Source organism: Rhipicephalus microplus, chromosome 2 (assembly GCF_043290135.1).
Source record: "Rhipicephalus microplus isolate Deutch F79 chromosome 2, USDA_Rmic, whole genome shotgun sequence".
In the NCBI taxonomy this organism is placed as follows: domain Eukaryota; kingdom Metazoa; phylum Arthropoda; class Arachnida; order Ixodida; family Ixodidae; genus Rhipicephalus; species Rhipicephalus microplus.
Window position 1 is genome coordinate 251,210,799 of NC_134701.1, and position 27,192 is coordinate 251,237,990.

The window sequence follows — 27,192 nt, forward strand, 5'->3', positions numbered from 1 at the left end:
CACAGCACAACACGCGCGCAACCGCAAACAAGGATAGCAACGGACCTAACGATATCCCAATGTCTGGTGGCAAATCCATTCCCGATCCCCTCGACGTGACACAGGTTGGCAGGCGCAACGAAGTCATCAGGCGCGCGGGTACCGTGAGAGCACGGAAATCTCCAAACCAACCTGAAAAAAAATCTGAAAGCGCTTTAGCGAATGAAGAGAAGCACTGCGGTCGCGATGCCAGTGAGACGGCGCTGCCGACGTCCTCGACTGCCAGCAAAAAAGAGGCGCTCTCGCGACTCATGGAATCGATGCGTTTGGTCGAGATTCCAGGAGCAAGCTGGGACCTGGCGCCGGTGTCGTCTGTGAAGGGAACGCCGCTGCGCCTCCACGAGTTTAATAACGACGATGTGAACGTCAAGGACAGCGGCGAGGTCACAGTTTGCATTCGGACGTCGACTCGACGAAAGTCCACCATGGTGTGGCCCTTCGGCACATCTCGATCACCCCCACCCTCGCAGTGAATTTTGTGTAATACGTATATGACACTATGCGTAGACATAAGACACTGCTTCGCAATATAGATTAATTTCGACCGGGGACAAATAATACACTTTAAGCGTAACGACGTAACTTTGCAACCTTTCTCTTATGAGATCGATGTACCGTGCTAGGCAGTCTGATGACAACGGAACGCTCGTCTTGTTGTTAGGCAGCGTCACCTGCTGTTCGTATATACGTTCCACGCAACGTTCGTTGCCTCTTCACGTCGATTCGATTGATACGGCACTTTCGTTGCGCGGACACGAATTCAACAACAGCATTCATTATTATTCATTATGAAAGTGAACGTACATACATGTGTCCAGTTTCTGGAAATTTCACCCGTAGAATAAACAGCACTGGTGGATCGCAGGGAGGTTTAATAAGTAGGGATCATAGCCTTGGTCGCATAGTTGTTAAAGTGCGGTATTCTACTGGCCTTTCAACGACACGTCTTTCTTCTGATCAATGATGGCACAGACAGCTGTTTAAAAGGCCAATAGCGATATCTATTTTAACGCACCTCTTACTTTAGGGATAGTCTCCCGAGGCTAACTTTTGTCTTTTACTTACCAGCGTAAACACTTCTGTAAGCGGTAATATATTGCCGGCTGTAAGCATATCGCACGTATGTCATCAATATAATGCCCAACATTATTTTCTTCATGGTACCCGTAAAGAAATGTAAAACCAGTCACTCGTGGCATAAATTTGAAAATTGAATGAAAAATGAATGCTCGTTTCTCAAACAGCACAGTTGTATGTATTGCAACCAGAAAGCTTTTATCAATGAAATGATGGCGGGAGGGAGGAGGAGGGTTTCAACGTGCGTATATACGCATAGACGCATGCTTATAAACACGTGCATAAATCGAAAATTTTCGGTAAGAGTGGGCCCCACCCCTATCTATGGAGAAGCGTTATGGAAGCGTGGATGCGCATTATTTTCAGCAAAGAAATCCGCTCATCGAAGTTGAGTCTCGAATATAGTCCCACTCTGAATGAAATGGAATGAAAAAACTTTATTTCAGTCCTGCAGGACGCGCGTAGCGGGTGTCTCCCACGTAGGGACCAACAGCTAGGGAGTACCTGGCGGCCACTTCGTGGGCCTGCTGGACGGCCAACGACGAGAAGTGAGCTCCCGAAGGCCCACTTGTTTGAGGTAGAAACGAGAGGAGTGTAACACTCCCAGAGCATGTGTGCGAGTGTCACCGTGTGTCCACACGAGGGGCATGTGTCGCTTGAATAATAAACGTGAACCGTGGCAAGGTTTAGGTACGTGTGGGTGTGTAATAGCTGTAGGGTTAGCGCCTGCGGTCTGTTAAGTTTCGGATGGGGGGTGGAAAAATGCGGTTTCAAGGTAAAAGTGCTTCGTTATGTCATTGTATAACGGGTGCATCCCGATTGGTCTCTAACTCAGCAAGATGAGCCTGTGGCGGTGCGGTCGGTAAGTGCGCGCGCTGCATAATGGGCGATCTCGTTGAGGAGGGCACCCGGCACCTGGCCGAGATGGGCGGGGAACCAGATGACAGTGTGGTGCTTCAGGGCACTCTGGTCTGCTCTGCGCAGGATGCGTAACGCCTGGTCGGAGATGGCTTCGCGTTCAAAGGCTTTGATGGCCGGTCTGGAGTCTCTGTAGATCAGTTCCCGTATGCTGTCGAACATAGCTATAGATATAGCAACTTGCTCAAATACTTCGGGATTTTGGGTGAGGATTGTGGTAGAGTTAAGAATCTGCTGCGCGGATGATATCACGACCGCGGTGAAGGCTCGGTTGTTGTGATAGGCAGCGGCGTCCACGAACGAGATGTTGTCCGCTTCCATGTCTATGCGCTTGAGAATGGCGGTCGCCCGCGCAAGGCACCTGCCTCTGTTGTATTCGGGGTGTACATTTCGCGGAATGGGAGCGATCGTGATAAGGTCGCGGATTTCATGGGGAATTAGAGTCAACTCTGGGGGTCGCTGGCCGTAGAGGAGAAGAAGCGGAGCTCGCGCAGAATATGGCGGCCCGCCTTGGTGGTGGTGAGTTGGGTCAATTGCACGCGTTCCTGAGCTTCTGCGATCTCTTCTAGCATGTTATGTACGCCAAGCTCGAGGAGTTTGAGCGTCGGAGTAGTGATAGGGAGGCCAGGGGCTCGTTTGTCCACCTTGCGAATAAGCGCATTGAGGTAATCGCCCTCAGCACGCAGCCATTTGTGTATAGCGGTAACATAAGTATAATGGCACAAAAACAAACTCGTGTACAATACGCAGCAGGTTGTCTTCTTTAAGGCCACGGTGCCGGTTGGCTACTCTACGTACGAGTCGTATGGCATTCTCAGCCTTAGTCCTGAGCTTGTGTGCTGTTTGGGTGTTGGTTCCGCGGGACTCGATGATCCCGCTCTGAACAGAGAGATAAATAAGCATGTACAACCGCACACACTGCGGCAAGCACTAGTAGGGCCCTGGAAGAGGCGCTTCACCTACACTAATTTATCATAATCGTCATAATAATCATAATAATAATCATCACCTCCATCCTGTCTACTCCCCCTTCAGGGAAGAGTCCTCTCCCCTGATCCGCTAATCAACCCGGTCCTGTGCTTTCTAGAGTAATTATAGATAGCCTTATACTGATCAAAGTTGTTCCTCTCTCTGCAGCACAATGCTTGCGAATGTAGTTTATTGACGGAATAAAATGGGCGCGGGCGGTTGCGTTAAACGGATGCTCCTCTTGGAGGCGACGCAGCGTGGGCGTTGGAAACGTCCTTGCGCTGTTGTCGGGCGAAGTGCAAGAACACCTCGGTCAGGCTGACGTCGCTGACCACGTACTCGCAGACAAGACCGTGGGCTCGCAGCTCTTCCATGCCGGCGAACAGCTTGTGCCACAGCTGCGCCATCACGTGGAAGCGCAGCAGGGCGCCGTGCTGGTGGCGCCGTCGAAGCTGCGCGCCCGGGAAGCGTTCCTCCAGAACTTTGCAAACTAAACCTGCAGCAGGCGAGCCGGGTGCAAATAAACAGTGTTGCAGGACTTGAGAGCTTTCAAGGGCCCGAAACCACTTGAATTCAAGGATGAAAAGTGTTTTTCTTCTCGCCGTTACTGCGAACCGAATCCGAATTTGGAAGTCCGGACGGCGTGTCACGTCACCTCACGTCAGCGATTCTCCTCGTCCGCGTGGCTCGCGGACGGATGAGCTCAACCTGTTCACATCGGGATTCTGGCGGCGGAACACCGCAGGGCCTGTACAAGCGCTACCCACACAGCCGCACCAAGCGTGGCGAGACACCTGCCGCACGCAAGCGGACGGCGAAAGTGCGTCGCCGATTCGCTCTTTTGCACTCCGCTTGCGTGCGGCATGCGTCCCGCCACGTGCGGTGCGGCTGTGTGGGTGGCACGTGTTCCAGGGCCGTTCCATGCGCTAGCCGCAACGCACGTGTCGGCACACTTGCCGCATCCGAACGCAGGGTGAAAGAGCGTCGCCGATAGGCTTATTTGTCCCTCGCTTGCTTACGGCAGGGGTCCCGGAACGTGCGTTGCAGCTGTGCGGCTAGCGCATGGAACAGCCCTTAGCGGACAGACAGGCTAGTAACCGGTACATTTTTTTCCCGCTCGAGCTATACAGTTGTCCTCGCAGTTGATTTCGGCTCTGCTTGTGTTGTTCATTTCTCGGGCCGCATATTTTAGGGCCGCGCGTTAAAATTGTCCATGCGTGTTCTCGTCGTTCATGGGTAGATAACTAGTGTCAATCAACTGTGGCACATACCCGCCTACCAGCTACACATAACCACCCATGGGTATGTGCCCCTATCTGGCAGGAAGTGTTTGACGACGTACGCGACGGGATTCGTGTCTTTCTTGACCAGCGCGTCATATTCGTCAAACCATCTTACCCTTCCATGCTATTTTGGCTTACGCCAAGTTAAGGTGACCACGAAAGCACTCTAACGTAAGTGGCAATATTATATATATATATATATATATATATATATATATATATATATATATATATATATATATATATATATATATATATATATATATATATATATATATATATATATATATATATATATATATATATATATATATATATATATATATATATATATATATATATATATATGCTCGGAAATGCTTTGCATTTAATAGATCTTTTTTGGTTAAACTTCGTTATCCGCGCTTGCTCAGTCGAAAGTGCGCAGAGATTCATCACAGTGACATCCTTCCATATTCAGTCAATGCATAAAACGACCACTGCCCCCCCCCCTTCTGTTTATGCAACTAGGAGGGCGGCCGCCTCTCTTTGAAGCTTGTTATCTTTCGAACTCGGCCAATTAAAATGAAGAAAAAAAAACGTTCCCCCCCCCCCCCCTTTTTAAGAAGTAGTCTTCACCCCAGTAACAGTTTTAGTACGGCGAAGCTCGCTTTAGTGTCGTTTGCGGCAGAAGGTAGTGATTTTTCTGTGTGGCGAGACTTCACCACACTCTAATGGGGAGCCTTGCTGCTGGTATATAGTGTAATGTGGTGCATGCATATATGCAGACATCACATTACACCAACTATGCAAGTGACGTGGCTGTGACTTACATTCGCTGCTGTTGCTATTTTCCCAACTCAAACTCCAGTCGTGGATTAGCGCCAAGCATGTTGGCAAAGTGCGCCGATCGATTAGGTGGGGCCAGAAGCAATTTAAAACTCAGAATGACCATTACGAATACAAAATAAAGACATACATATAAAAAGAGAGAACGCCATGCTAAAATTTGTGAAAGAGCCGCCCCTTCCTGAAAACGCCTCTTACGCACCGCTGGCGCATACCTCGACTGCACGGAGGCACAAATAGCGGTGGTGGGAACGCGTGTATAAAAAAAAAAAGTGCGAGCTTCCGTTTTAGTTGCTCTTGTACAGAAATAACAGACAGCAATACCAAGTATAGAGGATGTTATTAAAAGTAACTGCAATGAAAACAAAGATTACAATTACTTCTAATAACATCCCTTACGTTTTCCCTGGCATTATTGTCTGTTAGTTCACATTAATACTATGTCTAACAAAAAAAAACGAACCCTTAAATGTACGATTATTTCCTTCATTCTTGTACAGTCTGACCAATACGATGTGCGTGGAGCGCGGACACGAGGCATCCTCTGAACACCCACCTGAATCCTGTGGCAGGCATCGTGCGAGAATCGTGGCCCCTCGGCCGATGTCCTCTTTGAGCTGCTGCGTGGATCCGAGGCACGCGAAGCGTCCCTCGCACAGGATGGCCACCCGAGAACAAAGGGTCTCGCACTCCCGCATGCTGCGCGCCAGAAGGCAACAACGTGCGTACTCAACCGCCGTAACGCAATGTTCACGAAATTTTCAGTGTGCAGTAGCATATATTGAGAAGATATCCAGACATAAGCAATAGTCGGCATTGATAATGATTGATATGTGGGGTTTAACGTCTCAAAACCGCCATATGATTATGAGAGACGCCGTATTGGAGGGCTCCGGAAATTTCGACCACCTGGGGTTCTTTAACGTGCACCCAAATCTGAGCACACAGGCCTACAACACTTCCGCCTCCATCGGAAATGCAGCCGCCGCAGCCAAGATTCAAACCCACGACCTGCGGGTCAGCAGCCGAGTACCTTAGCCACTAGACCACCGCGGCGGGGCGTAATCAGCATTTCAGTAGAAAACTTTGGCGTGTGTTTTTTTTTTAGTAGTAGTCTTCACCTCAGTAATAGTCTTTATGCGGCGAAGCCCGCTTTAGCGTCGTTCGTGGCAGACTGCGGGAATCGTAGCGCTGAGCCATGCTCCCAACTAGGGCTTTTCCTTTTCTCAACCTCTCTCTCTCTCTCTCTCTCTCTCTCTCCTGATGTCAACTCAAGGACCAATCAACAGATCGATTGATCAATTAATGAATGAATCAATCATCCTAACTTCCTCATCTACGTTTTCACACTATCTTTTCCTACGATCTTTCCACTCTCAACTCTTTCTGCCCTATCCTTCTACTATAAACCCCTTAATTTCCCCCCTTCCCCTCCTACCGCATTTTTCCACGCGCCTTCGTGTGACGGAGAGGGCTGGCGCATTTCATCTCTGCCTGAGCCCCAACTGGTGGAAGCCTTCGCAAACTTTCACTCGCACATAAGCCATAATACGCGCAAGTGGGAGTTTTCGATTTGGATTTTGGGCGTAACATGACAGCAACAGCTAAAGTGAACCTCGAGGGCCCATATAGCTAGTATCGCAATACTGAATCTTTGCTTTAGCGTGTGGCTCGTGTAGATAGGATCTGTAAACAAAACAGCGGGAACCGTGTGCAGCCCACGGTTACATACCAGTGCGAAGTGAGCAGTATGGAGAGGTAGAGGTTCCGCTTGACGGCCGTGAGTATGTTCCAGATGCGCCTGCGTGCCTGAGGGTCGACGGAGGCTGTCGGCTCGTCCAGTAGAACCACCCTCGGATGGCCCACAAATGCAACAGCCAGGGACAGTTTGCGACGTGTGCCACCGCTACAAACGCGGCGTCCGTTTAAATGTGCACCTATACCAGATGTGTCATGTTTCGAGTTGTGTCACGCTTTTCCGTGTCCTGTTCGGGTCTCGCTATATTGCGGCCGATTTAAAACTATTGTGATGCCAACACGACTGGCGTCGCAAGTGATGTAACGTTTGCGTAAAACTGCGTGTGAAAGGTGGTGGCGGAAAATTCAAAACTATTGATCCGTCTGCGTACTTGTATTCATGTTGTTGTTCAAGAGAAAGTAACAAGGTAAAAAAGAATGAATCTAAACAGCCGCTGAAAAGGAAGAAATCAAATTACATCCACTCGGTCAAATCTTTAAACTACAATAACACGCTAAGCGGGTTTCTCAGAAAGACATCTTTTGTGAAATATCAGTTTATACAGTTCCCTGGATGTTAATAAAAGGTCACCTCTTGTATACCAGGTGATCGCTCTGCCATGTGACCTAACGAGGAAATAACAGCATATCGTAGCGCGAAGGCGAATTGACTGACAACTCGAGGCACAAGGCAATAGTAGTGACAGCCTTCTCTTTCATGTGTCCTCATCTTGCGGTATCTTTTAGGACTGACCTTTCGTGAGCAGGTACCGCATGCAAGCAACCGCTATACCCAGTTCGGGGATTATACCTGTACTTTCCGGTGGTGACGTCGGCGTACTTTGCCATGTCAACGAACTGCAGTGTTCGGTCGATGACCTTTTCCAGGTCCGTTTCCGGGATGCCGCGGAGCCGACCGAACAGCGCGAGCATCTCTCGTCCCGACAGCAGGTCAAGGGTGACGTCCGTCTGCGGGCAGTAACCGATCCGAGCCTGGTACTGCGTGGATACAAGCCACGGCAGCACGCCTCGCGTGAGCTAGTTATGGACCAAGATGTCCCGCGCTATTTGCTATCGTCGTCACAACAGTCGCGGCAATATTACACGGTGCAGTGTATATCAACGCAATTGCACAGCACAAACATAGATATAAGTTACTGCAGTAAGCATGGAAGCAACGAACAGCGGAATAATGTAATGTTGAGGACACCATTATTGTATCTGTGATGTTCATTCTGAGTTGCACATCGCATCTGGCATATGCGATACTTCCCGTCTCCCGGATCGGCGCACACTGCCGACTTGCTCGGCAGGGCTAAGTCGCGACCATGACGCGCTGGCCGAAATGGTGAGGTAGGAATGAAGTTGAGAGAACGAAGACGAGGTAGCATGTTCCATTACGGCCGCGATTCGATACAGCGATGTGCAAAGACTCATGTAGTTGGATTGTGAGGTACGCATAGAAAAAGCCCAGGAGGTGAAGATTGATCCCGAGTTTCGCACAAAGACATGTCCTCCAATCTTATCGTAACACTTCAGCTACCATTTTCAAACCGTCGAGAGCGAACTATAGTTTCACAATATAGGCCCATGTTTTGACCACCCCGACGTTCATGCTAGTTGGCCGCACGCGCTCATAGAACACACCGATGGTGCGCACTCAAGCTAGTTACTCGCGACACCACTCATATTATACACTGATGTCACTTACTCATAGTGCGCATTCATTGTACAACTTATGTTACTCGCTCAACTTACGCACTCATGGTACGCACTCACCTTTCTCCTCGAGGTGGCGAGATCGGCATCGCCAATGAAGGCGTTGCCCGCAGTGGGAACCAGATCTCCGGCCAGCATGCGGAACGTGGTGGTCTTGCCAGCGCCGTTCATGCCCAGCAGACCGAAACATTCGTGGCTGTTCAGCGTGAACGAGAGACCGCGCACGGCTTCAACGCTGCGGTAGCTCTTCCTCAGATTGTCTACGCACAAGACCACCTGCGTACATGGAACCCGGGCCCCGAAATTCGCCCTCTTAAATTTATCAGCTGGGTACGAGGTCGCTTACGTGCGCAATCGAAGGCGTTCAAAATTATAGTGCAGTCTTACACTGCACAGAATGGATGCATAATCATCATGATGGAAGCAGCGCACTGACATGAGAAGATGACACAGGGCATCACCTATCCTGTGTTATTCTCGTGTTGTCTTTTCCAGATGATTTTATCATGATGAACCAAACAACCTAGTTCTGCACACTAATGCGTCGTCAATTCAGCGAACACAATAGCACCAACATAGCCGCAATGCACATTCATAGCTGGCTGGGACACACAGAGCACTTACTTATTGGGTGTGATGTATAACAACTAGTTCAACTTCAATGCCAGTTACGGAAACGTCAAGTATACGTGACGACAAAAACATCCTGCAATTAGCTTGATGTTAAACGCGCACTCTGCAAACTAAGCATAAACATCGCCATTAAGAACTGGGCAAAACCAAAGACGAGCGAGTTCATGTTCCTTTAGCTTTGTTCCATCTTGATTCCTCAGTTTTCGAGAACTTTCAACTCAGTATATCAACAAGCTCGCTTCAAAACCTTTCTTGCGTAAGAGAACAACAGTTCGCTTACGATGTAATGATCCGACCTCGCCCCCCTCCGAAAAATATTTCGGAGTAGGGCGGGGTATAATCATTACATCGATCGAGACAAAAAAGTGGAAGAAAATGGCTTTCGCCTTCGAGCAGCTTTATCAGGGAATACACAAGGGACCATGAGTTTATGTGCCATGGTTCATAAGCTTTTGGCAGATGGTTGTAAACACACACCAAAAAGGGTAACAGTTTCGGTATTCTAGTATACATTCTGAGCGTTTTGCGCACTTCAGGGTTAACAAAAACAAAAGACACGACAGATGGGTGGACATGACCACAGCGGATGGTTCACGTTGTCGTCGTGTCCTCCATTCTACCCTGCCTTTGTTTTCTTCTTACGGCTATCTGAGTTACGCTAAACACCCAGAAAGAGACACACACAATTTTCCGTACCTTTGCTGCGACGGGGTTAGACATCTTCGAGCGCCGTGCGACGATCTGCTCGACGCGGGCGCGCTCTTCCTTCACGCTGCGGTGTTCGTCGACCGCGGTCGGGACCGCGCCCTGGATAGCCCGCAAACGTGTGACCAGGCTCTCCACGAGGCCCGAGTCGATGAGCGTGACGACAGAAAACAACGCGACTCCCACGAGCAACATGATGCACACGTCGCGACCGGCGCTCATCTTGTCCCAGGTCAGGCAACCCTTGGAGAGGATGCAGTCGCGGCACTTCTCTGGGCGCGGAATGAGCACTCTCACACAATGCTGAGGCGGCACAGTCTGTGCAGTTTCAACGCAGTTCATAGTCTTGACTTTCGTGTAGGCAAGCAGCGCAAACGATCCTATACACAAGGTTACAACCCACAAAAAAATGTTAGTCGACCCATATACTTCCAAGGCGTCTGCCTTTCACCTGCGGAAGACTGTCATGCTAGTTGGTTCACGCTCAAACCATAATTTTTTTTTCCTTTTCTGATTTAACGTAAGTCCTACGCATAACAGCAGCGAGAGGTTAGTCGTTAATACTGTAAGGCTCACAATACCGGCAACATATGTTTAGCTAAGCAGCGATGTCAGAATACCTGCCGATGTTTATCAGGATGTTCAAGTTTTCGGCCTAAATCCAGCTACGCAAAGCCGTCTGTATTGGAAGTCCACTATCGGAAACGCTCGAGAAGGGCTTGACATCACGAAAACGAGCAAATGCTATTGGACTGAGCAGTCATGCCAATTCACTGTGTGAGGGACAGTGATGGCTGCGTGCAGAGCTGACATCTTTCTCTTAGGTCGTAACAGAACAAAACAATTTGTTGCGTTCAATTAAGTCAACATTGCTTCCCGTAGAGTCGAAGTGCTCGCAGAAATAAATGTACCAATAAAACGTGATATTGAACTGGAGCCGATCGTGGCCACCGGATTTTCTCAAATGTCTAATCAGCGTGCGCAGAAGAGAACAGTTCACGTAGGGGACTTATATGATAAGCATACCGGTGTCGTTTTAAAACTTGCCCCCCCCCCCCCCCCATGTGTTCTGGATACAACTTCGGACTTTATACGGTACATGAAGGCGACAGCAACGCCAAAAATGCGCCTATGGTTGTTTTTGCAATATAATGTTATTGCAATAATCATAAATGCACGTGAAGTTGCCCGAGAGGTCCTAATTCACTGCTTAATATTTTATAAGATTTCCCGCAAAGGTGTTTCTTCAATATAAGATAACAAAAATACACTTTTATGATCGATGCAAGCAACATATTTAAGGTAGCATAGGTAATAACTTGTTTACAGCGAGGTCAACATGCTGTTTCCTCTATCATTCCAAAGTTTAGGAACAGCACACTAACTTGGACAGCACTCGATGAATCGATTGAGGTGATCAGGAATTTTCTCCAGGCCAAAGTTTTCGCAAAAGAGGAGACGATCGAAAGTCGACATATAACGACACATAATGCTTTCTTGCGAAATCTGCAAAGAAAAAAAAAACATATTGAGTTCGTTGTCAGCTAAGATTGTTACTAACGAAGCATCCCAGTATAATTGATTGATATGTGAGGTTTAACGTCCCAAAACCACCATATGATTATGAGAGACGCCGTAGTGGAGGGATCCGGAAATTTTGACCACCTGGGGTTCTTTAACGTGCACCCAAATCTGAGCACACGGGCCTACAACATTTCCGCCTCCATCGTAAATGCAGCCGCCGCAGCCGAAGCATCCCAGTATAGTAATATAGAAAACTCGATATTAACATTTGCGGGGAACTATATATAGACCTCGTGTTTAAGAAATAAGTGAATGAACACTACTGAACGGCAGTAAGGTGTCTGCATTTCGTGTTATTTCGCATGCGGTTCGCAAGAACGCATCCTCTTTGTGTCCAGACAGCAGTAGATTAACCATTTTAAGCGCACGCTCTGGGAGTGCGATTGTTTACAGCGCCACACGGGCCAATGAGTTGTGGCAGAAGCATTTTATTAATTAGTGGAGAGACACGACTATAAATGAAGCAACGCCAGGCTGTCCCGGTCGCACACAATGCGGCGGTGAGGCTGGGCCTCCCCGTTCCAACGTGGGAGCGGCCTGAAGTATCGCCCCTATGAAAACGGTGTGAAGATTCTTCCTTACTTCACTAAAACTTACTAAACTAAAGCTTGACTAAACTACCCACTGGTTTATTAGCACTATACTCTGTCGATATAAAGGCAAGTAAGAAAACGCATGAGATTTACACAAGAATAAAAAATAAGAGCATCTGTAACCACTCAAGACGGATACAAGGACTCCATTGATTGATATGTGGGGTTTAACGTCCCAAAACCACCATATGATTATGATAGACGCCGTAGTGGAGGGATCCGGAAATTTTGACCACCTGGGGTTCTTTAACGTGCACCCAAATCTGAGCACACGGGCCTACAACATTTCCGCCTCCATCGTAAATGCAGCCGCCGCAGCCGAAGCATCCCAGTATAGTAATATAGAAAACTCGATATTAACATTTGCGGGGAACTATATATAGACCTCGTGTTTAAGAAATAAGTGAATGAACACTACTGAACGGCAGTAAGGTGTCTGCATTTCGTGTTATTTCGCATGCGGTTCGCAAGAACGCATCCTCTTTGTGTCCAGACAGCAGTAGATTAACCATTTTAAGCGCACGCTCTGGGAGTGCGATTGTTTACAGCGCCACACGGGCCAATGAGTTGTGGCAGAAGCATTTTATTAATTAGTGGAGAGACACGACTATAAATGAAGCAACGCCAGGCTGTCCCGGTCGCACACAATGCGGCGGTGAGGCTGGGCCTCCCCGTTCCAACGTGGGAGCGGCCTGAAGTATCGCCCCTATGAAAACGGTGTGAAGATTCTTCCTTACTTCACTAAAACTTACTAAACTAAAGCTTGACTAAACTACCCACTGGTTTATTAGCACTATACTCTGTCGATATAAAGGCAAGTAAGAAAACGCATGAGATTTACACAAGAATAAAAAATAAGAGCATCTGTAACCACTCAAGACGGATACAAGGACTCCATTGATTGATATGTGGGGTTTAACGTCCCAAAACCACCATATGATTATGATAGACGCCGTAGTGGAGGGCTCCGGAAATTTCGACCACGTGGGGTTCTTTAACGTGCACCCAAATCTAAGCACACGGGCCCACAGCCTTTCCGCCTCCATCAGAAATGCAGCCGCCGCAGCCGGGATTTGATCCCGCGACCTGCGGGTCTGCAGCCGAGTACCTCAGCCACTACAAGGACTCCAGATAAAAGGCTTGCGACTTAATATCAGTGCAATTTGAGAGCAGGACTACATCAGCATCGATGATGATGCACGACAACAATACAATGGTCGCTACAGTTTGCACGCACATATATCCATAAGTTGTCGTTCATTGAATCCAGTGAATAATAAACAATATGACGCGCAGTGACACGCACAAAACAAAATTGCATTTATACTCGACGCTTGCACCGGGGACCAACCATTTTGAAGACCGGTCCACGATCTAAATGTCGTATGCATATATAATGTGCCTTTCACCGAAATATCTAAACATTATTCTTACAATTATTAACTTATTATTATTATTATTATTATTATTATTACATGCTGTCGACTCACTTGAAGGCAGTTGGAGAATCCCCAGGCGAGGGAGAAGCTGGGTATTGCCCTGAAGAGCCACAGGGCGGCATCTAGTCCCGCAGTGCCCCTCGTTTCGTTTATCGCCGGCTCGATGAGCGCCGGCAGCAAGTAGAGAAGCGACATGCTCACGTTCAGAATCATGCCTGCGCGCAAAACGCACAATGGCATGACGTATGCCTCAATTTGGCTGCCGTGCAGAGAGACAGGCTATAGATGTTCCCTGACAGCGCTCTAAAAACCACCGCTATCTCACTCTAGAGAATGGCTCTCTCTTGCGATGACAGAAAGAACAAGCCTGCCCTGCCGGTGAGCTAATTGAACTCCTGTCTTTAGGCTCATAGGCTCATAATTGCTACTTTCCGGTTACAAGTATATATTTTTTTAAAGCACGTAGCACTTAAGAGGCCCGCCTTGTTCGCCTGTGCATCTCTCGTGGCATGAGCACACTCACAAATAAGAGGTTAATACAGGCCTAAAACAAGGCTAGTAATGTACAAAACCGGGTTATAATAAACGAAGATGGTCTGAAATATCATAATTAACAAAAAAACAAGAATTATTAACAATAATTCGCTTCAAAGCGCTAATAACAATTAGGAAACAAGCAGCTGACACCACGCCACGCAAGAGAGGACGCCGCCGCCTCGCTGGGCGCGTGATTGCTCCTCTCACCGGCGCTTCTCTGATGCCATACAGATAGACTAACAAGAGCGCAACGGATATCGATGTGTGCCAGTGCTAGCACTCCCTCGTGTTTCACAGCAGTAGAGCTGCGTTTAGCGGATAATTGATAACTACGCCAATCGCTACACAGGAAAGACGTTAGCGCTACACTTGAACGACATATAGCACTGGACGTAGTTTGTAGCGTCTTTCAGCGACGCTAACAACTGGCGGCAATACATTTTTTTTTCGTTTTTAAAGCTGCGATTTCACAACAGCCGATACTGGTGACGTTGTTGTCACCACCGTTGTACATCGCAGCTATCACGCATGTACATAAAAAAAGAACGGTCTCGAGGTGGAAGGGAACCCAGGCACACAGGTGACCAGGTATATAGTACCCAGGTATATAGTAGGCTACAACTGATCTGCCCCAGAGTGACACGAGTACTTGAATATCCCGGGAAAGGACAGTTTACAAGCGTCATGTGTCGAGAGGAGACGCGTTGTCGCACGTAATATTACGGGGCAGAAGATTAGGGTCGCATTAGGCGTCACACTACGTGGACGGTGACACGAGAAAGTTGTACACCCATCACAATTGGCTCAGCAATTATTCATAACCCTCATCATCATCATCCAACGCAGAACCAATGAAGTCTGCACCCACACAGGTGCTCATATATTGCCCCAGGTAAGTGTATAGAAAGCGCTTCGCTACTTCGTAAAATGGCACGACTGATCGAGCAGTGTGTGATGATGTTTATTCAACTAGAGAAGTCGCAACGAGGTCGCGACGGAAAATGGGCGTGCGGCAAGTTCGACAAAGGCGGCACAGCTTCTCGCGCAATCAGAGCGCGGGGCTTTTCGTGCTCTTCCGAAGGCGCATACGCGTTGGTGCGTATGCTCCACTACAAGTGGATAACTCATAACTGCACTTGCAGGTGCCCTAAAAAAGTTAAGAGCGGACTGTATGAAGGCTGCTTTATGAAGGCGTTCTTTATTATGGGATATAGAGAAAGCAGCATGCAGTTCCTTCGTTAGTTTTTTGAAGCGCTGTTCCCTTTCTTCCAATACCACGTTTTCAATTTTGCGAAAAATAATATACAGTTCCCTTTGGTGGAGAAACTAAAGACAACACTTTCTATTTCAAAGTCTTACCGGTGACGATGCTGATGCTTGCGATAGTCACGTAACCCGTCGAAGGTTGGTCGCAGAACAGAGACACAATGTACGCGAGTGGAATCGACGCACACCCGTAGCTCATCATCAAAGCGTACAGGGAACCTGGAAAATTATGAGGGGTTACAATCGTTAGACAGGCATCATTCTTTATGGAATGAACTGCAAACGTCATTTCGATAAACCAGGCATAACCAGAGAGTATAAGGTGCTTAGGCAGAACGAAGTCAGGCTTTGTTGTATGCGTTGAGGCGGAATGATGACAATGGTATTACAGTGGGCAGCTTATTAAATTGGCCTATAGTTATTATAATTTAAGTACCCAACACCAACGACTATCAGCAATCAGTCATTTTTGGGCAACATTAACCGACATTAGTCAGACATACAGAGCTCCATCAAAACAGAATGCACATCTTAAATCGTTCACCTTTTAAAGACGGCCCTTTTGTCATACACGGGAACAGTGTTCTCTGGACATGGTGATGCGGACCATCCTTTACCAGCTTCGACCTTTAGAATACCACGCCGATCCGAAAGCGATCGATCCTAATCGTCAGTGGTCTATCAAATTATCCTAGACACTGGTGTTGCGCTTCACACGTTGCATCTATTAAAAGAATCTGCGGCGAATGTTGAGCGCACTATAACGAACTATGCCAAAGTCTCCAATATTCTCATGCAGGGATACCCCTGAACTTAACCACGGATTTCCCTCCCAGACGTATAAGGGTTGTGCACGTGCTAGGACGCAAAAATAAGTGCACTCAGATGGTCATTCAAGGAACGTACGCTGAACAGCATATGCCAGTTATCTCAACATTGAATGTATATATTGCAAGTATACTTGCGGTCGCTGGAAAGTAATGTATACCCAGCCTGAATAAGCGATACTCATGGCCGATTGCATGAGTATAAAATATTACAGCAAAGGAGCCTTAATTACCGCAGGCCCGTAGCCAGAATATTTTTATCGAAGAGGGGGGGGGGGCACTTGCTAAAAACCTTGACTATTAAAAACACCCATTTTTATTGCTTATTTTCAGTAATAAACCCCCTCCCACCATCACAAATTTGAGAGGAAAGGGGAGGGGGGGGGGGCTGCAGGGTATTTTTTCACAACTACGGGCCTGTTTTACCAGGTATACGTTCTGTGTATACTAACGTGAGCGCTATGACACGGAACACGCGAACGCGTTGTGAATAGCGTCAAGCCCTAATTTGACTGATACCCAGATGGCACTGAAAAAATAAAGGACGACGCCTTTCTGTGAGCGAATGCCACTCCCACCATGCGTCCATTTTTACGATGAGCGAAACATATCACACAAATAACAGTTTGATATCGTAACGTTCGTTGTAGAGCTCGAGCGCAGCAAAGAGCAGTACCGTTTTTTCGAAACCACATTTTGCTGTATCCTAATTTTGTGTCACATGCACACACACAAGCGAATGCATGAAAAAGCGATATTTTAAAAGACACTACCGCATTGTGCTCGGCATTTCACCTTATAGGAAGCATGCACCGACGTCATTTCAACCGCCATGTATTTGCACAGCCAGCGCAGTAAAATGCACGTTTGCTTATCTTGATGTGCTTATCTTCAGAACAGTGAAGCTACGAATTGTGAAACAAAATAGCGCAGGCTGACGTCACGTGAATGCCATGTATAATCACGAGCGGGCCGCAATAATGAATCAGCTGCAATGCTTTTCTTCTTTTTTTAATCAGCTATAGCTATAGGCGGCCTTGCCGACATATGGCAGGACTGTGGTGCCATTTCGGATTTCTTTCCCCCGTTGGGGTTTAATATCCCGAAACCCCCATATGATTATGAGAGACGCCGTAACGGAGGGCTCCAAAAGTTTGCACCTAAATTTCAGAATCAGAAAGATTGATTGATTGATATGTGGGGTTTAACGTCCCAAAACCACCATATGATTATGAGAGACGCCGTAGTGGAAGGCTCCGGAAATTTTGACCACGTGGGGTTCTTTAACGTGCACCCAAATCTAAGCACGCGGGCCTACAACATTTCCACCTCCATCGGAAATGCAGCCGCCGCAGCCGGGATTCGATCCCGCGACCTGCGGGTCAGCAGCTGAGTACCTTAGCCACTAGACCACCACGGCGGGGCGGAATCAGAATGTTATTTTTTATTTTCTAACGAAATTGTTGGGGGTCCGTCAGACGAAAAGCAGCATTTAAGTACACGATCGAGCCTCGAGCATTTGTGCTTCCATCGAAAGTGTGGCCGCCACGGACTGGATTAGATCCCACGACTTGCGCCGTAACCACTAGACTACATTGGCGGGCATTAACCACCCGCGTCGGACCCGAGGATATTTACGACGCGCTCGAGCGTTCCCACTCGTACTGGACACGTTAGCATTGTCCGTATGAACAATAGTCTCGAAGGGACGCTGTCGCCGACTTTAGGCTCATTCCCGCGCTTTTTCCTCCGCGCAAATCAGTTCGATTTGATTGTCGCACTGTGAAGAGCAACGCCGTACCGATCGTCGCAGTGTCCGAGTACAGCTGGTGGCGGTCAAGCATGAAGAGCGGGCTCAGGATCACCAACGAGCAGCACGCGTGCAACGCCAGGTCAACGGCGAACGCCGAGCCCCAGAAAGCAGCCGAGCTGGCCCCGCACTGCAGCTGAAGTAGCTTCACGTTGCGCACTCGTTCCTGCGACCAGTGTGTTCGCGTTACGCCACACCGAAAATGCTTCTGACTGTCGTAACCGTACAGGTAATTATTTTGCCGCGGCTTTGTCAGGCACCGCGTCGGAAGTTTGCTACAGATACGCGGATGAACTACATAGGATAACATGTAATTACAGAAGTTCAAATTGGCATCTGTAGCCTATTTTCATGTGTACAACTGACATTTGATTGATTTGTGGGGTTTAACGTCCCAAAACCACCATGTGATTATGAGAGACGCCGTAGTGGAGGGCTCCGGAAATTTCGACCACCTGGGGTTCTTTAACGTGCACCCAAATCTGAGTACACGGGCCTACCACTTGTGTACAACTGACAAAAAATTAAAAAAAAGAGGCAATGTCAAAACAATAACTCGAATTCCGATTTAAAAAGGTGGCTTCATGGCAGTACTTTACAGCTACGTAAAAAAGCTAGCTTTGCGGCCATACACAATTCTTTTCAGAAATTATTACTAATAGCATACTTCAGGGTGGGTGGGGGTTATACACGAGAAAATTCCACACTGTTTGTGAAGGGTGATTTGCAGTGTCGGTAAAATTCCAGTGGCGTTGGTTAGTGCGAAATAACGTTGGACAGTGTGCACTAAAGGGTGGCTATAGAGTTGCTAAGCGCTGGCTAATAATGTTATCCACAGTTTTGCCGCCACTTGTCTTCATACCAATACAAAAACGCGCGTGCACATTATTGATCTCCGAATGAACAAACGTCACGCTAAATAATCTCAGCAAATAGCGTGACATCGTTCATTGACACGCGGTCTCTGAAGTGGCCACCCGCCCTTATTACAGGGCGCAAAATGAGCTCTTCATATTGTCTGCCAGGATGCGAGATAAATTGGATGTTGAGCAACAATTAAGGGCATAATGAACAGACTTCCACATATGACTATGGCGGTACGTCTAGAAAAACTAGGCCCACTCTGACCCCCCCCCCCCCACACACACACACAGACATGCAGTCTCGCCTCGAGCAGGGGCGAAGCCACTAACATAATTTTGGGGGGAGGGGGGTCAACTAACATTTATGTGCGCGCGTATGTTTGTATGCGTCAGTGTAAATATGAACGCAAAATTGAAATTTTTCGAAGTGGGGAGTGTTGTGTCCCTCACCCACCTGGCTATGCCTATGCCATTGTTTCTTACGTCGCGCAAAGCATACCTCCACTGGAAAGAGAACGTAGGTAGCGCCGAGAAAAGCCAGCCCGACGGGCATGAAGACGGCGCACATCAAGCGCGTGGCAAGCACTATGGTGGGGTCCGGCTCCGGCCTCGGGTTCTCCTTGGGCAGCGGGTGGTTGACCACGCGCAGCCGCCAGCCGGGCAGGAAGGCGCGCGACGCTGCAACTATGGATACCGCTGAAGAATGTGGTGAGTAGCCGCTGTGCCATGCTGTCACCTGTACGCGCCGCAAGGTACAATATCAACGGAAAAAGGAAGTCACAGGTGACCGGCTGCAGGAGCGGCAAGATTGCGACAAGAGGCGCTGCGTTTTTTCCGAGCGTGCCGATATCGAGAATGTCAAGCACATTCAATTTTTTTCAAAGTAGGGGTGACCGGCGAAAACACTCCAACAGGTAGCTTTTTCAGGGCAACTGCAATACGGTTGCTCGCAACTTCAGCGAAAAAAAGGAAAAGAAAGGGACATGGGCCGATAAGCAAGAGCAAGCGTTTCTTTAAGATGTGACATTTCGAATGGGCCAAAAGCGAATTGGGCCAACCGCCGGTCCGCCAGCCACCTCTGCTCGGTAACCGAGCTATCGGCGTGCTCGTGAATAACGTCGCCACGTGTAGCGATTTTCTGGCTCCCTCCACCATTCAGTTGTATCAATCTTTTTGCGTTGAAACTGTGCATATTTTCATACAACGGCTACCTCTAGAAAAACTCACAGGGTCCCTTTGCATTCGCCTAAGACGACTCGCCGGCAAAATCCATCTTTTCTTCTCAGTCTATGCACTGATCCTCCTCCAACCCCCTACGAAAGCTTTCTGCACCTTACATGGTTTTGCATTGCCTCAAGGATCGGAGGCATGTCGAGTTTTCTTGACCTCACCTGGTTTTTCACTGCCTCCGTGATCAGCTCCTCTTTGACCATGAGGCAATGTCATGTGACGACGGCGCCATGTTATGTAGAAATACGCGACGTCATGATGACAAATTTGAGCTGTCTGCGATTTTGTGTCAACGTTATATGGTGACGTCATCACGTCATTATTTTTTCTTTTTCATATCTCGTGTTGACGCGTGACGTCGCAGGGCACTGACCCTGTTGTCGCCACTGGTCAATTTTCTCGTTTGATTATGCATCTAGAGCCTTAATATCACAATAAGTTTATAGGAACCCAGGAGACTGTCATAAAACGCTGTAAATCTTACCGGCACCAAATGTGCCAAGCTGTTAGAGTTTTTTTTTTTGGGGGGGGGAAGAGGGTATACATCAAAATATAAGAAAGCTTTATATAGGTTCATGCGGACATGTTTTCTAATTTAGCTGGAAGTTAGGAGATGATTAGCCGTGACATGCTGTAAATCAATTGAGTTCTGCTGCTCTCACCAACTTTGCTACGACGTTTTGTGGTCGAATTTTCCGGAGCCCTCCACTACGGTGCCTCTCATAATGATATGGTAGCTTCGGGACGCCAAACCGCAAACATGAATTAATGCTAAAACGGTTTAACGCTCATTTACATGTACCCACGGCATTAGGTACCAAAAAAAAAGAAAACATTATATGCTCGTAATGTGATTTCATTCACAGCGATGATGAGAAATTCCATACTTAGTTCATCATCTATGCTTCGACGTCAAGGTCAGCAAGCCTGCAATGAAGATTACTACAAAAGAAATATGTTGCTTTCGCAATAAATTTAATGTGCCATCACTCCCCAGTATAGTCGCACGTCGCTCACAGTTACATGCTACATTGACTTAATTCAAGTTCGAAAACGATTCACATACATCAAAGCATTATGGGAAGGCTAGTTGCACTACTACTAAAATCCCCCGCTATGCTTCACATTGCGATTTGTTGAAGTATTATTTCGCAAAAATTCTGAGTGTAAGATGTGAAATTGAACGCGGACCCACGGTAGTATCCAGGAGGTTCAGTGAAGCCACAGCGCCAAAAACGCGCACAGTGACCAAGGAATAGGACATGACGTGCAGACGTCTTGCCCTTTTCTTTGGTCCATGTGTTTTCGGCACTGTGGCTTTAACAAATGTATCAAACTGACTAGCTCATAAGTCTTTTTTCGTAGCCACAATTCTTTTAGGGAACGAAAGGGGGGGGGGGGGTACAACTATTCGGTATGTATACAGTCCTTAACTCGAACGACCCACAGCGTGTCCTTAACTATTTTCGTTGACGCCAACGCCTCATAACTTTGGGCTCTGTAGCTGAGATGTTACAATGCGTGTCGACATACTATCCAAGTATATCGAGGTATTATCTCGGCAACAGCGTCCAGCGTTTTGCAGTTGTAATCGGTCAAACCAGACCAGGCCACGCTGCAGAGCGTTTGTGTTAACCTTGCTGACGGCTGTACCTTCGTGAGTGTTTTGTATATGTTCGTCTATATATACACACGTAAAACTGTAGAACTTCGAGCGGTATAACCCCCCTCCCCCTTTTCCACCCCAAGCAACCTTCAACTCCGTGGCTACGTTCTGCAGTGGTGAGTATTGCGGTATACGTCGCACCTCCACGGCCGTCTCATTGTCCGTGTCCAGGCTACCTGGCAGGAAGGCGCTGTCCGGAACTCCGGACAAGTTGCTGGTGGATCTAAACTGGGCGCCGATGATATATTGCGAACGGTAGCGGCGGTAGTTGGTCAACGCCAAGTTCTGCAGCCACGGTTGCGGATCGGCAGTGCCAAGGTCGCGCACTTCGGCCCCTTGCTCACCTCGTAAGTACCTGGAAACATGTTTTGTTTAACAGGTGACAGCGTTGCGAGTTCACTACGATCGCCAGTGAATGCTCTTTGCCGCATTTATAGTCGACCAGCAGATAAACTCATCTCAACAGTGTCAACGAAAAAGCTATTGTTCGCTCCAGCCTTACGGACCAAAGTTACGGAGCTAAAATGAACACATAAAGCCGACGAAATGTCCTTGACGATTGCTGGGGCACCTGGAGTGTATTGATGGTATCCCATTCGCTATGTTGGCCTATGTGAATTCAAGTCGCACACAATGTTAAGATTTAGGTGCGTAGCCATTGCATAGGTGTAATGATGCCCAATCAACGAGTGCGTAGACAAGCTCAACGTGTGTTAGCGCCCCTTCGATTATCCTACATGAAAAAGAGTATGGCTTTCTCCAGAAACATCCATTCCTCCTCCTTGCTCGTTTCTCGTACAAGGTGTAGATTTGTGCCCGCACGATAAATGCATTCGTTGTCAATCGGTGCCCGTACTTGTGTGTTCCTTACTCGTCCATGTTTTCAGGCAGCGCTTTCACGCAGATCGAGGTCACTATATGAAACAATGAATCGATTGATTGATAAGTCGTACTTTGAGGCCTGTAGTGTCTATAAATTCACCATCATAGGTTTCTTAATAGGGCAGAATATCGAGGTCAAAGTTTCACTTTTAAATTTCGCGCCGAAATATCCGCGCGTTACGTCATGGATTTCAAAGCGCATTTTTCGTATTTTTGTGACATCGATGCGGCGGTCGGGCTTGGCCTGACTGTGCCAACGTGGGAGCGGCCCGTTGCACGTTTACTCGTCCATTTACAATACAGTTTCGCATCCATCCATGGGTTAGACGAAGTTTACTGAAAATTGTTACACTAAGTGTATCCATAGCCATTCTCAGATGACAGTGTATGCACTTCTTTTTTACAGATTAGGGACAACGGAGAACCTAATATAGACCGTTAAAATGTAACGTCACGTTTGGTGCGAGAATCACAATGTGGCGACTTAAATCACAACATCATTTTCGCGTGTTTTCTCGCTTACCGGGCGTGATTTTGGAACTGCGGAAAAGTAATTTACTGATACGAGAAACATCTTTTTTCTGTTCATTGTCCTTTTAAGTCAGGGGATGGCAGAGCATCTTACAGAGCATGCCCCTCGTACAATGCTACAGTGCCCCGCAAGCGGCGCTGTTAGCCCGCAGTTAATAGCAATTACTTTGCAATTAATCCCAATCGAAGGACAAGGTCGACCTCACTTTTCGTATTCCTGAGCGGCAGGTTCACTCGAGGTGGACACATCGGTGGTGTAAAACGCGACCGTGTGTCCGAAGACGTTCAGCAGCGAGTACTCGACGGGCCCGGAGTAGGTGAGCTTCCGAGAAATGTGCGTCTGGTTGATGTAGGCGAACAGCAACAGGACCTGCCAAAGCGCAAAGCGACACGGTCAAGTCCCACAGAGCAATAGACAGTTCAGATGTCATGCTGAGTCGCTTTATGAAGTCGGCCATGCGGATATTACGCTACGTCGACACTCGTACTTGTGATGATATCCATACTTCTCTCGCACTTGCAATTGACCGATTTATGGGCTTCAGAGCCAAGAATGAGAATTAGGCCCACGATCTCGAGTTGCGTTCAAATGCACTGCTTCTCTTCTGCATCCCACCCGCAGCTCAACGCCAACTGCAGCGAGTAGCGGAGTCGTGCTTAAAAAGACATGAAAGAGACCAGCACAAAAGAAACAGGACAACACGCTTAATTTGTTTACGTTTTTTTTATTTCATGATTTCTCGAGCATGAATGTGAACCATCCGAGTCTCCCATAGTGTTGAGTACCAAGAAATGTACTCATCAGAGTGGGATACAGAGTGAATGGATATGTAAGCAAACTCGTGAAACGAACAAACTAACGCAGAAAAGACGTTCTTGTTGTTGGAGTTTAACGTCTCGAAACCACCATATGATTATGAGAAACGCGTAAGGGAGGGCTGCGGGCCTCAAGCATTTTCACTCCATCGGAAATGCCGCCGCCGCGTCCGGGATTCGATCCCGCGACCTGCGGGTCAGCAGCCGAGTACCTTAGCCACCAGACCACCGCGCCAAAGAGAGTCAGAGTTAGCAAGGTGAGTGATCGAGTACACTAAAAAAAAAAAAAAAGGATTTGTCTCAGTGAGTCCTGACCTCTTACGTATGCCATTCTCTTTGAATCTCTTTTGGGTCACGAGAGTTTTCCACAAGAGTACAACGACCATCTCCTAAGAGAGTTTATGTGTTTCTTTAAAAGGAGCCGTTAACGTGATGAAGTCAGGACTCACTGAAAAGTCAAATTACTTTTTTTTGCTTTTACCGTGTAAGAGTGAGTGAAGTCACTCGTGAGAAAAGTGGTCGAGCAAGTAAGCGAGTCAGCGATTGAGCAAAGTTGTGAAACAATGAGCTATAAAAGGTGAGCGAGTGGGTCAGGAAAAGAGCAAGTGAACAAAAACGAAGCGAGGGTACCAATGAGAGAAACCATTTTCGTAACTGTAAAGTTAGCCTTTCTGCGATTAAAAGAAAACCAGCATGTTCAAGCGCAGTTTGCTAGCGCTATATGACGCGGTAAATATAGACTCAGCTCTTTCGATGCAGCCACGCATAATGCACACACCCGAGCATGTGCAACCTTCTGTCCACTCGAATCACAACAGGCACCGCCGTTAGTTTGGTGATTGTGCAGTGCAAAAAAGCGTACGTGCAGGTTATATAAAAAAAAGGGGGGGGGCTATGAGGAGGTGAATGGATGAGCCAAACTGAGCGAAGCACTGACCGATAGCGGCAGCAGCAGCATCAGTACGGGCAGCCTTAAGTCGCGGAGATCGTACTGTAGCTTCTTGGCGACGAGCGCGCCAAGCTGCTGACTCAGGTGGGGCCGCAGTTCGCCGGTCGACGAGAAATTCGCCTCGATCGCGGCGGCAGCAGGGTAGCCGACCGCCGGCTCTTGTCCCGCCACGTGAACGTCGGGAAGCTGCTGCTGCGGCGCCCGTTGCTGCGGTGGAGTGCTTCTGCGGTCCGAATCCAGCTCGACTCGCCTCATCACATCTTCGAGCGCCGCCACGTCGACCGAGAGCGATTGCAGCGCATGCCCCTGCCACGCCTCCTCTAGCTCCTTCAGCAACTGCGTGGCAAAACAAAAGTGACCCATATTTGCGACAAGAATGCTAAATCCGATAAGAGACGACCGGCCAGAGTGTTAACACCACTTTTTAGCTATCTTATTTATGATTTCTTAAATCAGTCCATGACACACATGAGGTTTTGTAATTTGATGTGTCCTCTCCAGTTAATAGGAAACATCTCCTGGCACTTCAGCACTGTACTGGTTCCTTATCTTCTTTGTTACCGGACGCCAGATACCGGCTACCTCATTGACATAGCGATTGCCGCGGTTTGCCATCCAGAAACCGCGATGTGATTATGAGAGACGCTGCAGTAAAGGGCTCCGGATATATCTAACAATCTGGGGTTTTTCCACCTAAATGCGAGTACGCGAGCGTCTATAGCATTTCGTCTTAGTCCCATTTTAGTTTTATTTAGTCCTATCTATACCTTTCTTCATCCCACTGGGACATTCAGGGGATGACCACAGGTTCTATATTGTTTGGTGACGGTGAAGTATACAAAACTCAATCCGAAAGGGACTGAACTATTTAGTAGGCAAACTTGTGCCCAGAATTAGAATTAAAACTCGAAGTGCGATTACAGCGGCGGTCACACTCGCCGGTAGTCTATAAAAAAACTGATCAGTGTGGTAAGGCACGCCGGCACTTTATACGCGTGATGTCGAAATTCAGCGTTATCGCTGGTGGCCACGTTAGTTGCACAATGAGCCCGACGGTTCGCGCAGTGCGCGCTAACTTATCAGACGACTCTAGGATAAGCAGGAAAGTTCTCAGGCATTGCGCCGCAGTTTGTGCTCAGAGCGACGGTTACACGTAAACTAAGCATCTGCATATAAATACAAAAGGGAGGACGCGTGACAATGTACAAGCAATATAAAGTGTTTGGTGATGCGATGGAAATACATATTGCTCGCGGCACATTAAGGACCTACAAATACACAAAATTAGATTGCTTTCTGTAGGCTTACAATACCCCTCAGTGGTTAGCTAGTCTGCGAGGGCTTCCAAGACAGCTTGCAACCTTACTAATAATTTTAGAACTTCAAAATTTTGTCAGGTGTTCTAGGTAAATAGTGTTATCTCACATGATCTATCAATTAAGGCTCAAGTTACGCAGTTATAGTTATCGTCGCAAAACTGCTCGTTTATGTAATTCGAAAGTAAGTCTTGCCGAAAATAAGAAATAGCAGCTTGAAAGTATTTAATAGCACACGTGCTAAGGAGCTTTATTTGCCGAGTTTTTCCTTATTTAACCGCAAGACCAAAATAAAACAAATAATATACTAACTTGAACTCAAAAAGTCTGGAACGTGACAAGTGTACGTGACACAGTGGCAATTAAAAAATATACAATTAAGTATTAAATAGAGGCCCCGCTAGAAGATCTCGAGCGGTTATATAGCACATAGATAAAGGGTAATTATGATTAGCAGCGTAAATACGAACTGCATGCAGGTGACGCTTACCTCAATGAGCGTATCGACCCGGACGTCTCCAACATTGACATGCTGCGTTCCACCGCGGCGAAGGTAATTAAGCGGCGCCGTGTACTCGCCGTCTTCGATGTGGGCTGCCGGTACGTGCTTTTGAAAGACGCGGGTCAATTCGTCAAGGTCTTCGTGGACGGCGCTTTCTTCCAAGGTCACGCGAATCCTGTAACCCGTACCTGTGCGCAAGAGAGTAACAAGTAGTCGCGGTTGCACGTGTAGACGTGCAACACTCGGGAATTGTAAACCGCTTGGACAACCTTCATCTTTGCGCCGAATAACTAGAAAAAGACCTTTTTGTGCGACGCAAACAGCGCTTATAGATTAACCATGGACCCGCACACCACTGGCGTAGCCAAGGGTGTGTGTGGGGTGGAGGGGGGAGTCAGCCCCGCTTCTCCTTTGAAAAATTTTCAAGCTGAAGTGTGTATGTATACACGCACATACGAACGATATATTTTATG

At 47.7% G+C, this 27,192-nt stretch overlaps 1 protein-coding gene across 1 annotated transcript; it reads right to left on the reverse strand.

The window, feature by feature from the left end:
- Window positions 1–3,227: 3,227 nt before the first annotated feature.
- Window positions 3,228–27,079, reverse strand: LOC119169282 (phospholipid-transporting ATPase ABCA3). The gene is made up of 15 exons (XM_075885904.1): window positions 26,708–27,079; window positions 24,890–25,237; window positions 23,343–23,506; window positions 21,865–22,078; window positions 19,327–19,563; window positions 17,956–18,130; window positions 15,421–15,546; window positions 13,576–13,739; window positions 11,294–11,414; window positions 9,900–10,180; window positions 8,631–8,846; window positions 7,663–7,850; window positions 6,847–7,020; window positions 5,671–5,813; window positions 3,228–3,499 (listed from the first exon to the last, which is right to left on the reverse strand). Exons 2-15 carry the CDS (start codon window positions 25,154–25,156, stop codon window positions 3,228–3,230), a joined length of 2,742 nt encoding a protein of 913 aa, XP_075742019.1. The 5' UTR covers window positions 25,157–25,237; window positions 26,708–27,079.
- Between the last annotated feature and the right edge of the window lie 113 nt (window positions 27,080–27,192).